Source organism: Phaethon aethereus, assembly GCF_964289735.1.
Source record: "Phaethon aethereus genome assembly, chromosome: 2".
Lineage (NCBI taxonomy): Eukaryota > Metazoa > Chordata > Aves > Phaethontiformes > Phaethontidae > Phaethon > Phaethon aethereus.
The window spans coordinates 104046827-104062139 of record NC_138582.1 but is presented as its reverse complement, the minus strand read 5'-3'; the positions used below and the strand labels follow the sequence as shown (position 1 = coordinate 104062139).

Genomic DNA, 15313 nt, shown 5'->3' with positions numbered 1-15313 from the left:
CTTCCTTCTGAAAAAAGGTTTCTTTAGAAACTAAATTTTGTTATTATGGAAATCTTAAGTTTTTATACTGGATTAAAAGTGCTGAGATTTCCCCAAATAGTGTACTCACTGGTATATGATCCAAACTACCTCTCAAACTGTGGTCTTTTTATATAGATTATGAAAATGTGAAGGTCTTAAAATATTTTTGCTAATAACTTTAATGAAATGCCCTCTGTTTGTTGTATATTATACAGTATTTTCCTGTCCTCTGCTTAATTCTGCCACAGCAATTCTATAGCTCTGTTCACAGATCTCCGTACTGACGTGCTCCCTTCTGCAGTTTCCAGACAAAGCTGTTTCAACAAGCAAGACAGAGCAAGGTGGCAAAAATGTGGTTTCCCTGCTTCACCAGTAGTCAGCAGGATGCAGTATCCTCAGGTGCTGTGTTCTTGAGCAAGGATGTGGAAAGAGATTTTAAACTGTGAGACCAGCTAAACACAGGCCTCTGGAGTCTGTGCCCTGGGACCATCTTTGTCATAAATGCAGTCAGGTCTAGGGTATTTTTGTATGTGACTTGGGGTAGAGCATGTGGGGTTTGACAGAAAACTGAGTAACCTGGCTTTAGGGTTTATATCAGAGTTCAGAGTGATCTTATGGACTGTAAGATCACTCTGAACTTTCCAGCAGCTCAATATTAACACATTTAGACATCTGTACAGAGCAAATCCTGTCAAGCTGCCCAAAACAGAAATCTGCAGTGCTGCCCATACTTGAAGTGAGATACCTGTGAAGTATTATTTGTCTTTTTAAGATTTACAGTTAACTGCTGTTCTGCTAAGCAAGGTCAGGTTTTTCAGGTCTTAGTTAGATGCCAGCTACTGCTGTGTTGATGATGCAATGTTTCAAACGTTTATTCAATAGGTTAGGCCTGACTTGATTCTTGAGTTTATTGCATTTGCAGAAATAATGGTGCAGTAAAAATGCTTAATGTTCTACCTAAGAAAGCTTAAGATGGCTGACAGAATATATGGGATGAAGAGCCTTTTAGCGTCTGATTGGCATGCCTTCAGAAGTTATATTTAAGAGCTAGAATTAGGTGGAATGTCAGAGATGTTCATATTTTGTTTTGGCTTTGTTTCAGTTTGAGGCTTGTGAGTGCTGAACAGTCCTGTGTGGTTAAAAATGTATTGACTTGATCCCTAGGGGATGTATAAGACCCCTGAAAGATATTTTGATATTTAGATTTACTTGTCAAAAATGTTTCTTTCTTTCTTGAAGTTTGCACTTTGTGTCACACAGTATGATGGTTTGCTCTTTTGCAGGTCCCCAACTACACCGTTAGTAGAGGTCATACTTGCTTGAAATCATTAGACAGATAACTGAACGCAGAGGAGGAGGGAGAAGTACATCAGTGAAAGAGTAGTTTCACTGCTGACAGAGCTGCTCTCCCTGAGGCTTTCCAGATAAATGAGAGCAAATGGTATTGCAGTTATGTGGTAGTCATGTGCAGAGGAGCTGGGAGGAAACTGGTGAGGGTGGACTAGGTAGCCTTTAAAGGTGTCTTCCAGCCCAAAGATTTTATGAAACACTGCTGGGGAAGCAGTCATATAAAACACAACACCTTGACTCACCAGAGTCCTGAGCAGTTGTCTTTAGGAATACTTGAGGAAGATGCCTCCTTGAGGGGGAAAGGTGGGTTGCCTGGAGGATCAGGATGAAGCAAGGCTTGTCCTTCCCATTCACAGGGAGAAAGCAAGCACCCAATCTGTGGGGTCAACCAGGGACCAGCAGTAGGAAAGGATCCCCCTTGGCATCATGCGATTGCCCGCACTGTAACTTTGAGCTTCCACAGGGAACTGTGTGACTATTTTTTTCCTTTGGGATTATGGGAGTGTTCTTGTTTTCTGTTGGAATTCTCAAGAGTTTTGCACTCAAGTCAAACCCCAAGAGCTGAAGGACATGGGCCCTCACGGTTGGTGTGTGTATTTTGTAACAAGCAGTAGTGGCTGTACAGGTGGGTAAAAACAAACAAAAAACCCACAAAGCCCATGCCAACAGAACTGCCTACCCAGGAACTCCCAGAAAGAGTTCTCCTTTTCTTTCCTTTCAGTTTCTAAGCTGGAATTTAGGTTATCTTGCCCTCTGAATCTGCTCCAGCATATCTCTTAGTAGTAATTTCTGTCTGAGAGCTCAGCTTCTGATACTGTCCCTGCCCCAGTTATCTGCTGCCTGCTAGTGTTCTTAGTTTAAGCTATCTTTTCGGCTGTGACACTACTTCAGATGTGACAGTGCTGCAGGGCACCTTTTTTTGATTGCAGAGTCTTGCCTAAGCTTGCTGACTGAAGAGATGTTTGGTGCTGTTGCAGGAGAGTGTCCCAGGAAGAGGTATGTTTGAGGTGACTTTGTCCCCATCTGTCCTACAAAGCCAGGATGGCTGCTTCTCAGCTGATAGATTGGCGAAGGGCCAGGAAAGGAGTAAAGCCAGAGGAAGCCCAGAAAAGTAGATTTCCTTCAAATTTGGAAGGCAAAGAAACACTTAGGTTTGCTAAAGTGTGGTAAGGTATTTTTGGATGATGGTGGGATGGAGTGAGTATGTAGAAGAGAGCTATCTGGAGGAAAGGCCTTTTGTCAAGGTATGAGGCAGGAGAGGCTTGAGGCTCTCCTCCTACATGATAATGTTGTCAAGGGTGAGATTCCTGCCAATGGTCTGGGGTTCGCATGCTGAAGGCACTACCTTAGGGGAGCTGCAGTCCCTGATCCTGCTGTCAGTGCCCCAACTGCTCAGAGAGATCTTGTTACTATCTGCATATTGAGCAGAGCTGGAGGTCTGGCCACAAAGGTGTTTGCATCGTCTGTGTTATGGATCCATCTGGAGGTGCAGAACTTGGTATGGTCCTTGGCATCCTCACAGTGTAGACAGCCACAGTCCCCAACACTGCTGTCACTGTCCCAGCTACACAACGATCTTTTCTCTCTCTCCTTGTTGAAGGCAGAAATGGAGTTGCAGTGACTTCCATGCTGTTTCTTTGCAGGCTGGGAAGCAACAGTCCCTGGCATGGCTTTCAAATTCCCAGCTGCACAGGAAGTTCTTGATCCTGCCCATATCCAAGGCAGAGCTGCTCTGATTTCCTAGGGAGGTAACCGACTGCAATGTGAAAGTGAAGCGTCTGAAATACAAAGAGAAGCTGAGAGCTGTGACTCTTCAGCCTTGAGCAGAGCGGGGTTCAGGGGGATCTTACCAATGTATATAAATAACTATGGCAGGAGTGACGATGAAGCCAGGCTCTTTTAGTACTGTCCAGTGACAGGACAAGAGGCAGCAGACACGAATTGAAATACAAGGATACAAGGACTTCTATTTAAATATTAAAAAACATATTTTACTTTTTTCCTGTGCGGATGGTAAAACACTGGAACAGGTTTTACAGAGAGGTTGTGGATTCTCCGTCCTTAGAGATATTCAAAACCTGACTGAACATGGTCCTGAGCAACCTGCTGTAGCTGACCCTGCTTTGAGGAGGGGGGTTAGACTAGGCTATCTCCAGGGGTCCCTTCCCACCTCAGCCATTCTGTGATACGAGTGTGCATTTTACAAACCTTCATAATCCTATGCTTCAGTTAATAGATCATGTACAAATAGTAGCCGTATGTTATGTCTTCATGTGCCAGAAACAGTAATAGTAATTGGCGAAATGCTTTTCTCTAGATGTTAGGTCAGAAATAAATCTTGGGAATGTAAGGAAAAACTATTGGCCCTTTCAGACTAATGTGTCTGTGAAAGGTGGTGGGGCCTGGGAGAGTGGGGCAAGGTGATGGACAAGGATAACCCAGTGCTGAGTTATTCCTGCAAAACTTGTGTCCTTTGCTGCCGTTCTGATTTACTAACAAGGTTGCTCAGTGAGAACAACACTACTGCTTGGTGACTGAAGTAGGGAGATTTAGGGCATTCTATTAGTGATGAGGAAGTAAGAAGGCATGAGCAAGTTCTGGTCTGAGCAGATGTAGTAAGAGGCAATGATTCTGTTATGTTTGTCTACAATATGAAGACAATAACACTCACCACACAGACTTTCTATCATAGGCTTTTAAAGGTTTATAACTCTATTTAGATGTGTCCTACTGTTTTTATTATTTTGAGAACTGATATCTTTAGTTGTATTCCAGGTTACCTCCTTTTGATGACCATAGCCTGCCCTGTTCTGCATCTGAAACTTGGAAAATGACTAGCATTTTTTACAAACGCTGATGGGAAAAAACAAACGAAACCAAAAAGGCCTCCTTTGATAGATATTCTGTATATGAATAAATCCTCCTAGTGGCATAAATCAGTAGGCTCACCCTATGTGCTATTTAAAAAAACAGCATACCTCTAAAATTAGAAATGTGAAAAATGGCTCACTTATGACAACTGTTTCCCTGTAATTCCTTTTAGGCTGCTACACCTTCCCCTTCTTCAGGCAAACTGGATTTCTCCCCAGGTGTGTCAGAGAAAACCCAGGCTCCCACAACGGTCCCAGAGAATGTCACTGAAGGTGCAGTCGTGCTACTTCCCACTAATACTGTGTCATCTGAGCCCGTGCAGCAATTCACATCACCTGCTACTGCTGCTAAAGCAGGTAACGTTTCAACACAGCCAGAGATCTGAGGGGTACCTGGAGGTTGGACAGTGGGTGGGTATGGCTTTACTTACTATCAGACTTCCAACCTATTACTAGTTATGAGCTTGCTGTTTATCCAAATGTAACCTCATCCCACCTTAAGCATGTTAGACCTACAGTAACACTGCAAACTCCAGACCCCTTAGCCAGTTACCTGTGAGGCAAAACTCTGACAAAGACCATCATTAATGGGAAATTATAACTTGAGCAAATGCAGTAAAGTAAAAAGTAGAGATTAAGAGTCTTTTTTTAAATGGGTTAATTTTTGTACCTGGTGAGAAATACCTGAGGCTTTGTGGAGTTTCAGAATAGTCTCTTCTAGTCATACTGTTATTTTTGTGTGACTCTTCAGAATATTGCTCCCTTTGTGAAACTGTTCCATAAGGTTCCCACCATATATAGTTGTCAGATATCATGCAGCAACATAGGTGGGACCTGAAAAAGCTCAGCCCTTAGTAGGGGAGAAGCCTAACCCTTAGTGGGATGAAACATGGCCTCCTCATCTTATGAAAATAAAGTTTTGCTTTAATTTCAAAGCTGTGAGGCAGCTTATCAGACTTGCATCTGCAGAGCAGAAGTTTTTATTTTGAAAAGGACATCTTTAACAACTGTGTCCTCTGTAGTTGTGTTAAATTCTGTGTGTATGTTAGAGTATCTCCTTTCTCCTGCTGGGTTTCCTGCCTCCCTGTACCCCCTGACAAAGGGTTAGAAGGGCCAGAAGAAACAGAAGCACAGGTGTGTGTTATCCTGCAGTCCTGAGGTACTTGGGGATATGGAAAGCTAAGCCTTTTGCTTCCTGGTAGAGCAAGTCTGGTTTGGGACATTCTTGGCACCCTCTGCCAAACTGCAGCCTGCCAGCCAGGATAGCAGTAGGAGGTAACAGGAAGAGATGATCTACAGGAGATCCCTCTCCAAGGCAATGGATCATCATTACCATTGAGTGTTGATGAGGCAGCTCCTCCTCCTCCTTCACAGGAGGAGGCTGAAGAGGACACAAAAAGGAGCTTGGAAGAAGAAGCTGAAGGGATGGTTGTAATGAATCTCACTGTAAGTACTACTTTGTGCAAGGATTGCCTCAAGTTTGTGTGTGCTCAGCGCTACTGTCTTGGAAGTCTTGAAGACAATCCCTCCTCTCTTTTGGTCATCACCCTCATCTAGTCGTTTTATTCTCATCTCATGTGGAGGTCAATGGATTTTTAGAAGTACAAACCTCCACTCCATTGGTGTCTAGGGCAACTCCCATGAGCAATTATGGAGCCTTGGGTGGATTTAAATAGCCGTTACAGGAAGTATGCTGTCAATGTAGCCTCTTCATCCATTTTTAGACCTGTTAGCTGCTACTGTTGAGTAGCCTCTTGCTCATCTATTGGACGTTTAGACACTAGTGAATGTTTCCTTTGGAGAACCTTTGTTCTGTGGGTTCCCAATATTAGAAGGAAGGCATTTAAAACCTTTGAAATATAGGTCTACGGGAACGTTTTCTGAAGTTGTACTTTTGTATGTTTCTATTGGGGACTGGATTTTTGGACTTTGACATTTTTGGAAGAGGAAAGAATTTTCATATATGAGAACTGGGAGGGTGTTCGTGGATGGCAAATAGATTGAATGTGCAGTTCAGCTATAAAATAACACCTTTGCCCTGCCATACAAACGGAATTTTTAAAAGGGACATTGAGGTGTGCCTCACAAGTGCCACACAAACATAGAAGTAGTGCTTCTTGGTGAAAGAAGGCATGGTATTGGAGTTCTAGTATGGACTGTTACTTTATTTAATGAGGTTTGTTCTGGTGCACATGGCTTTTTTTGTCGCCTGTAATGGCATGTTTTTTGGATTCCTGCAATTCCATCCAATTACTAAGAAAAATGCATAATTCTTTATGCAGAGCAGTGTTACATGTGGTATACAGGAATAATCATAATGCTTTTCTCTAAAAGAGAAGCAGGGGAAATGACACTTTATATTTGGAGAAGAAGAAAAATTTTCATTTGGTAAAAGTTCAAGGAGCCATAGTCATGATTATACTAGATTATTATTTGATTATGTATTAAGGAATTTTTTACTTATCCTTGCCTATCCACTGTAGAGTTGTTTTTCAAATTTTACTTATCCGTTACAAATAATATTTGAAGATACTAAATTTATATCCATCCCATCTGTTAAAACATAATGTACTCATTTTGTCTTAGATACAGTAAAAGAACTTATTGTGTCTGCTGGAGATAACATACAAGTGGTGCTACCCAGAAATGAGGTTGAACTGAATGCCTTTGTTGTCCCACCACCACCTACAGGTGAGTTGAATGGCCTTGGCATACAAAGAGGTGCACACACTACCAACCTGCAAACGCAGACAAGTCCCAAGTTATGTGAACATCCACACCTCATGATAAAACCATCTTTCTCATCTCCTACTGCTACCTTTTTTGTGGCTCCAACTGCAGAGAGGATTTCGTCCTTTAGATTTTAGAGAGTTTTTTGTTGTTGTTTTTAAGTGGCTTTTATTTTCAGAACATGAACTTATTAGCCAGGTGGTTCAATAGAAAGCCTGTAGTTTCTACCAAAAGATGATGTGGCCTAGATTATAGCATCTTGCTGTAAAACAGAGGGTGGGGGAAAGTAGGTTCGTGCAACATTTACCTTAAAACTACCAGCTTCTGAGCTGCAGCAGCAAAGAATACGTATTTCATAGGTAGCTATGTAAAACTTCACTGCATGTGAAGCTGATTTTTGTGACGAGGTCAGTTATTTGTGAAGTCCATTATGTCCTTGCTACTTTACCAAGTTACAACATAGTGTGGAATTTTAACATGTGTTTGTACTGCTTCATTTTGCAGGCTCAAACAGTAGCAGTCATGATTTCCTTCTGTAGCATTTTATCTGATGGATGGTGAACTTCATTTCTTTGTCTCCTGGGCTTATCTTGAAGGCAAAGCTGATCAGTCTTATGCTGTGTTATTGCTCTTAGAAACAGCCTACACCTATGAGTGGAGCTTAATCAGTCACCCTGCTGACTATGGTGGTGAAATGGAGCGCAGACACAGCCAGACCTTGAAGCTGACTCATGTGAGTGAGCTGTAAGCTCAGGCTTACTGTGTTTTTGTGGTCCTTTCACAGGAATCTAACCTATGGGGAAGGGCATCTTGATTTGAGGAGTTCGAATGACTGCCAGAGTTATCTTCACTTGCATGTGTCACCAAATCTTTGCCAGATTAGAAGTGTCTTTTTTAGAGTACTCTAATAATTTTTTAAGATGGAATAAAAATTGGTGTTTGCTTTGTATTCCCCACTTCTGGGCAGTGACTGGTGGCTTTTTATGTATGGGTTTATAGAAGGAGCTCTAGTTTTCAGATAACCAGATTTTTCTCTATTTACAATATGATTGGCAGATTTGTGCATACTGTTTTGTATAATTCGACACGTAACCCAATTTGTTCTGTGTTTGCCTCAGTTATCGGTGGGACTTTATGCCTTCAAAGTGACAGTTTCTGGTGAAAATGCGTTTGGTGAAGGTTTTGTAAATGTCACGGTCAAACCAGGTAAATCAGTTGGCTAAAATAATGAAATTAATTTCTTCAACACAAGTAGTTGTACAAAGTGCTTATCTGATAGCCTGTCAGTTACTATCTGTCAGGGACATCTGGTAGTCCAGTCATGCAGAGATGTTTCATATCTTGATGTCTATAAGTCATATGAAGGACGTGCTTTCTGGTCTTGTGCCCTCCTCAGGCAAGGCCTGAGATAGCATCGTGCCGCTTTTTATGGTCCCCTTCTCCAGTACAGCTAGGAACAACAATTAGGTGCTGAACTGACTCTAGCTGCAAGTTACAGTGCACCGGTCTGATCTAAATTATACCAGTTAGAAGTGACTGCAGCAGAAGACTGCTACATCAGTGCACTGCTCTTCAGTAACCTTTTAACTCCCTTGTCAGAAAGGACAGCACATGCTGCAAAGCTGTCAATCCTAAATTTAAATCAGTGGGGGCTACTGATCTGTAGAGTTAACAGATTAGTTTTGCCTGGGCTTTCACTATTTTTTTTTTTCTCCCCACCCCTGTCTTTCTCACAGCAGTCAGAGTTAACCAGCCGCCTGTTGCCGTTGCTTCACCCAAAGTACAAGAAGTTTCTTTGCCTACAACTTCTACCTTCATTGATGGCAGTCGTATGTACTGGACCATCCCGTGCTTATATCCCATATTTTTAATACACAGTTACAACATTATTTTTTGTCAATTACAAGTGAAATTCTTTCTTCTCACTCTACTCAGAAGTTCACTGAATCACGATTTATTTTCAGGGATTTGAGTCCAGTCATAAATTATTTTAATAAATAAAAAAGTGATAAAATGCAACCTTCCACTGAGGGATTGAGATGCAATGCATCAGAAGCTGCTGCATTCAAACAGCAGCTACTGTTACAGCTTCTTCCTGTCCTGCCCAGAAGGCCTGTGTGCCAGTACAGCTGGGGCCATGGTAGAGAGCTGTCGCGTAGGGTATGATGAGATCTCATAATTACTGAGAGCAGACACGTTGGAATGTGCAGAGTCTGAGATTGATTTTTTTTTTTTTATTTGTGTGTGAAGATTTTTTTGTTTGTTCGGATAAACCATACCAAATGTAACTTGGAATCTGTGGTTTAACAGCTGTGGTATATCAACCCTGTTCAAATATGCTTAAAAAGATAATTGTAGAAAACTGGTTAGGGATCAATGCATGAAAGACTTTGGTATTCATTACAGCGATTGCTACAAGACTGATACGTTTTTCTTTAATGAATGTAGAAAGTATAGATGATATGAAGATAGTGAGTTACCACTGGGAGGAAATTAAAGGTCCTTTGCGAGAGCAGAAGGCATCTGCTGACACACCTGTCTTGCACTTGTCTAACCTTGTTCCTGGAAACTACACTTTCAGGTACCTGCACAGATGCTTTCCTTTGGGGTTTTAACTATCTCTGTGATGTCAGCTTAATTTTTCTTTCTCTGTGTGCTCACATGTACCTCAAACAAAAGAATGTTCATTTTTCTTCTGCATGCTGTTACCATCATTTTGCACAGTGGAGGGACATAGGGAGCAGTTTTATTAAAAAGTGCTTGCAGTGATCTTGTGATACTGATATAGTAATACTTTACAGCACAGTTATGCAAAACAAGGTATCAGAAATTAAATACCTCCCACTCCCAGCAATGATAACTGTGATAGAAGCCTTTTTTTTGTTTCCGCCGGCTTAGAAGCTGGCAAGTGTCCTGAGATGAAACTGCAGTCAGGCTGTGAAGGTCATCCCCTGAAGGGTGGTGGCAGACAGAACGGTATCAGGAGACTGATCCTCACAAGGCATTGTTGTGTGCTAATTTTAATTGAGTCATTCTGTTCTTCATAAAAGCCTTTGCCTTGCTACTGTCTTCCTCCATTTATGCATTGCTGAATATGGATTTTGTCCAGACAATGGAAGCAATGTTTGTGGTTCTGGGTGCTTTAATGAAAATTTGAGTTCATTTTCTGAACTTTTTAACTTAAAGCCTAGTCTGCACAAAGGCAGACTTCTGAGTGACCCAGCCTGGGTTATTTGGCTGCCAGTGGGTAACACACTACCAGTCAATATATTATGTATCAGTGTAGCATTAGCAGCATGTTGAAGCCAGCACACATGTACATTAAACGTGGTGCTTTACATAAGCTTCACCAAAAATTGCATAGCTTCAACTTTCATTCTGTGTTCTTTACTGGAATTGTTCCATATTGTACAGTGGCAGAAATGAGCGTAGGATTTTTTTTGTATTAAAAAGGGCAGAGCTTGCTTACAAGCAATGCTACAAGTGTCTTCCAAACCCTAGGGAATTAAGAAATCACTTGCTATATCTGTGCACCTTTGCAGGAGGCTGAGGTCCTTGAACAATAGAGCAGTGTGTTCAAGCTTACAGGAAATTAGCTGGTCAGCAAAATTCAGTGCTCCTGATACACACTGAATGTGCACCCACTGCAAAAGTATGCATTCCCTAATGACAGAATTAACGAGCACTAGTTTTGTTGCTATTCGAGGAAGGCTTCAAGAGTCGTTCCCTTCCATGTGGTGAGCTTTATGCAGTTTTCACAACAGAGGTGAATTAGGAGATGTAGTCAGTTACCACGCTGTGGAGGGCAGTCTTTCATCACTTTCAGGTGTCTGCAGCAGTCTTAAGATGATTTGTTGTTGTGTTTCTGAGAGGTGATAGTGGTTTTTATAAACCCTGTACTTTTTTAGTTTTGTGACTTGACATCTTCAAACATCTGAGCTGATATTGAGCTTCAGTAAAATTAGTAAGTGTGCCACAAAGAAATAAGAAGGTAGGAACTGCTACTGTGCTATAAGCAGAGCTTTTGAATATCCAAAGTAGTTTTGAATGTAGGTGTTAACAGGGTCTGTTCCGCTATGGCTAATGAATGAAATCCCTGGTTTTTACTGAGTAAATTTTTTAAAGAATTTACAGTGAAATATGTTTGAAATTGATGGAGTTGCCATTGACTGCAGAGAAAGGGTTTCATCTGGGATGCAGAATAGATAGACTTTTTTTTTCTTACAGGTTGAAAGCTGTGTTTGAAAAGAGTCTTCTGAATTTCTTTCCTACCTTATTTGAGGGATATGTGTTTCTGAAGCAGAAGCTTGTATAATGTCATCAGTGGCTCTGTTTTAGGTGGTCTTTGAAAAAGTGCAAGGAAAAGTTAACCTTTGAATTTAGGACTTGGCAGAAGTCCATCTTAACAGATTTCCTATATTGTTTTTCCTGTTGTAGACTCACAGTGATTGATTCAGATGGAGCAGCCAACTCCACCATTGCATTTCTGACTGTCAGCAAACCAGTGGATTACCCACCTATTGCCAATGCAGGACCTAATCAAGCAGTCACCTTGCCCCAGAACTTCATCACGCTGAATGGAAACCAGAGCAGCGATGATCATGAAATTGTCAGCTATGAGTGGTCACTCAGTCCCAAAAGCAAAGGCAAGGTTGTAGCAATGCAGGTATGTTGTGTTTTTCCTTGCATAGGATTGGAAAGCTCATTTATCTTCACCACTAACATGAGCAAACGTACCTAAGTAACTACTTGGAAGCACTGAAATACCTAGAGTGCTGTTACTTTACCCAGTTGTATTCAGCTCTTACTTTAGATACTACTTTTAATTCCTTTTCATAATTTTTTTCATTCCTTGTGGCCATCTTTGATTCCTGCTGTTTGTTCCCTGGGGGTTTGGAAAGACTGAGTTCACAATGTCTGTCCTTGGACCCTAGAGCCTGCTCCACAGACGTCCAGCCTCTCAGAAGATGGATAAGCTGAAAACTGGTTTTGAGAGAATGTGGGCATAGTCAGAGTTTTCTTGTAACACTTTCTCTTGGAGAAAGTAAGACTCAGACAGAAATTTAATTTTCTGAGTGAAAGATGACAAGACTTTGGGCAATGGTATGCAACCACGCTCTGTGGTGAGTTTTTTATGCTCACTAAAACATGGGTTTCCTATGAAGGCTAACTGAATTAATTCTTTTATTTTCATGGCTGTTTTGTTTTGGTTTTTAAATCTGATAAAAATTAACAAAAATTTCCAGTGGATTTGCACTCAGTAAGTTGGAGATTCTTGTAGCTCTGTAGGCAGTTGAGGAAATTAATTCAATGAAGCCAGCTGAAACTCAGAAGCCATTTTTTATGAGACACAACTTCTGCTATGTTGCAAATGCTTTAGACTTTCAGAACTGGAAAGAGATCAATTTGTAGGTCTGTTTAGGAAAGGAGTAATATTGATGCAAGCATATACTGTAGAGGCAGTTACGGAACTATGGAAGGACTTATAGCATAATGGCTTATTTCTGTTCATTTACCAAGACAAACACTTTCCAAAAGCATCCATGCAACCTGCACTTGTAGTTTTTAAGAGCTGTTCATTCTTAAAGCGACCTTCCTGAAAGAAGGGAATGACTGCTTGAGCTATCTAATTGATTCATTGGATATTTAATGTGGAAATGTAAGAGCATTTTACAATTTCTTTCCAAGAGCCTGGTAATCTTTTTCATGTCCCTAAAGCTGAGGATGCTGGTCTCAGGTGTGTTACATGGTATCCATGGTTAAAGTGCAATGTAACAAGTACCTCTGCTGGTTAGTTAATCATTTATCAAGTCCCTTAGTTCTCATTATCATCTTTATAAAAAAACAAACCTAACTGCATTGTAATTTGTTATTCCTCATAGGAGAGATGCCACAAATTTTCATTTTATTGTCCAAAGGACTGATAGCTGTGCCCATTCATTTTATGAGCTTGTATAGATACCAACTAATACAACTATACTCAGGACAGAGTTGTCTTGTTTAATATATTTTTTCCATAGCCTATCTGGCTGGGATCAATTCAAGCTTGGTTTTGCATTTAACAATTTTTATAAATACCATATTAAAGAATGTAATGATGTTTGTTTTCAAATATCTCTGGGGAAATGGAATAAGCTATAGGAATTTCCCTCAGTGTTTAATTTCCTAATTGAGAAAGTTAATGTCCCGTGTGTTTCACTGTTATTGTTCAGAAATAATGCAGCAAGTACACCAACAAAAGACATTAAGGTTTATTGTCTATAGATACTTCTCTGGGTTGGTAGGGACAGCTGCAGTAGTGAATACATTACATCTGTCTGTGCATCACCTTTAAGTCTTCTCTTTGTCTACGAGATGCTTAAACTGCTTGCTAAACCGCTCTATTTATTATGAAATAAAACAAATTTCATTTTTTCTTCACATTTGCTTTGTAAGACTTTTCATAATCCATGAGTATTTCTGTTTTATCTCCCACTCTCTGTCTTTATAAATGCTGTGTAGGGAGTGCGGACACCGTACCTCCAGTTATCTGCAATGCAGGAAGGAGATTATACATTTCAGCTGACTGTCACAGACTCCGCAAGGCAGCGGTCCACAGCTGAGGTCACACTGATCGTACAGCCTGGTAAGTCAGCTGCAGGCATGTCTGGGTCCCTCAAGGGTGGGCCAGTCTGATGCCTTAGAGCTGTCCTCGAATGCCGCATCTCCCTGCCTGCCTCATCTTACCCGCATTGCACCACTGAGATGGCAATCTGAATGTCTGGTATCCTTGCATCAAGGACTCTTCCACCTCCATTTTCTGTCAAAGCGAACAGTGAAAACAAGTGTAGAATCATAGAAAGTCCAGGTGGTGATCCTGAGGGCTCACATGAGTCTGACTATGTAAGACAACCTGTACAGAGATGTGTTTGAGTGTACTTCTAAAAGCTAAAATGTATCTCTGGGTTTAATGTCCTACAAAGTCTGCTTTGCAAAGCTGTTCAGAGTATCAATCAGTGCTTTGGTCAGTTGTCTTACTGTTTTGCAGTTCTTCGAGAATCCTTGTGTGATTTGAATTCTCACTAGAATTGCATTGCACTTTCTAGGGAAAAGTGTCAAGCAAGGAATTTTGGAAAGCTGCATCTTCCACGCATTTTAGATTTGGGAGATAAGTGATGAATGGGCCCAGATGGTCCTTTTTTTTTTTTTAAAATGTATTTGCCTATTACATCTGAAGTAGCTTTTTCTGCCCATCTGAAGGTCTCGCATTCCACCATGGGGTAACGTTTTTTCTTCCTGTTGTTGCTTATTTCACTTCTGGGAAAACTTTACAGTGGACATTTACTGCAGAAATCAAGAACATGAATTGGAAGTACAGCGTGTGGTGATGTCTTTTAGACCCTTTATAGTGTGGAAATAGGAATCCTCAGAGCCTCTAAATGGGCAATAACTTAGTGGTGTCGTGCTGACCTTGAGCAGCAGAAAACCTGTGCCAGTATCTTCTTTGAGAGCAAAGAACCATATTTGTTTGGGTGGTTTTGGAGTGGATGCAGTGATGGAACCAGGAGAATACCCTACCACTCTTGTTATAAAACATTTCATACAGTGCATTGAATATGCTGCAAAATTCTTGGAGTGTGACTGTGCCTTCAGATATGACTGTGAAAAAGGGAAGTACTTGCTGTGGGATTTGGCTTGTTGAAGAGCTGGTCTCTCCCACCTAGTATTTTCCGCTGATTTGCACACATTATACTTGTGATTTGTACCTTTGACATAGTATATCAAATTTGTAATGTAACAGTCTATGTAAAATCTTCCTTCTGGCAGTCCTTGCCAGTGACTACCTAACAAATGTTATACACTAAATACTATTTTTACAGAAAATAACAGTCCTCCAGTAGCAGTGGCTGGCCCTGACAAGGAATTGACTTTCCCAGTAGAAAGTACTATACTGGATGGAAGCAAAAGCCAAGATGACCAAGGCATTGTCTTCTATCAGTGGGAAAATATCAGGTATCTAGAGATTTTACTAATCCTCTGTAAAATAGAGAACAAAGTGAAAGTGACTGGGTGCCAGAGCCTCTTAAGCAATTGTGTTGGGTGATGCACTGTTTGAGAACCGCTTTGAGGCTCTTCCCGCTCAGGTAGTAATAGGGTAAAAGACAGGAATTTTAAGTTCAACTTGGATAGCTTAGGCAATCTCTGCCAGTCTTTTGCAATGTGTCATTTTGAGGCCAACTGATATGAAGTTAAGAGAAAATGACAGGAACATGTCTCCTGTTAAAAAGTGAGTAACAGGCTTGGGTACTGTCCAGTAATGTACACAGTTTTCCCATCTGTGCTTAGAACTAGGGTTTCTCAGT

At 41.0% G+C, this 15313-nt stretch overlaps 1 protein-coding gene across 2 annotated transcripts in view; it reads left to right on the top strand.

Moving 5' to 3' along the window:
- Positions 1-15313, top strand: part of KIAA0319 — a gene marked incomplete at both ends in the record, with an annotated part of 43322 nt that overhangs the window by 14553 nt on the left and 13456 nt on the right. The window contains 9 exons of one of the 2 annotated variants that reach the window (XM_082014773.1): positions 4415-4598; positions 6834-6932; positions 7607-7704; positions 8090-8177; positions 8708-8800; positions 9420-9552; positions 11409-11637; positions 13473-13596; positions 14831-14963. In XM_082014773.1, coding sequence (XP_081870899.1) covers positions 4415-4598; positions 6834-6932; positions 7607-7704; positions 8090-8177; positions 8708-8800; positions 9420-9552; positions 11409-11637; positions 13473-13596; positions 14831-14963 — 1181 coding nt within the window. Of the gene's footprint in view, positions 1-4414; positions 4599-6827; positions 6933-7606; positions 7705-8089; positions 8178-8707; positions 8801-9419; positions 9553-11408; positions 11638-13472; positions 13597-14830; positions 14964-15313 lie in introns of both variants that reach the window. The other variant, XM_082014772.1, reaches the window with a different exon arrangement.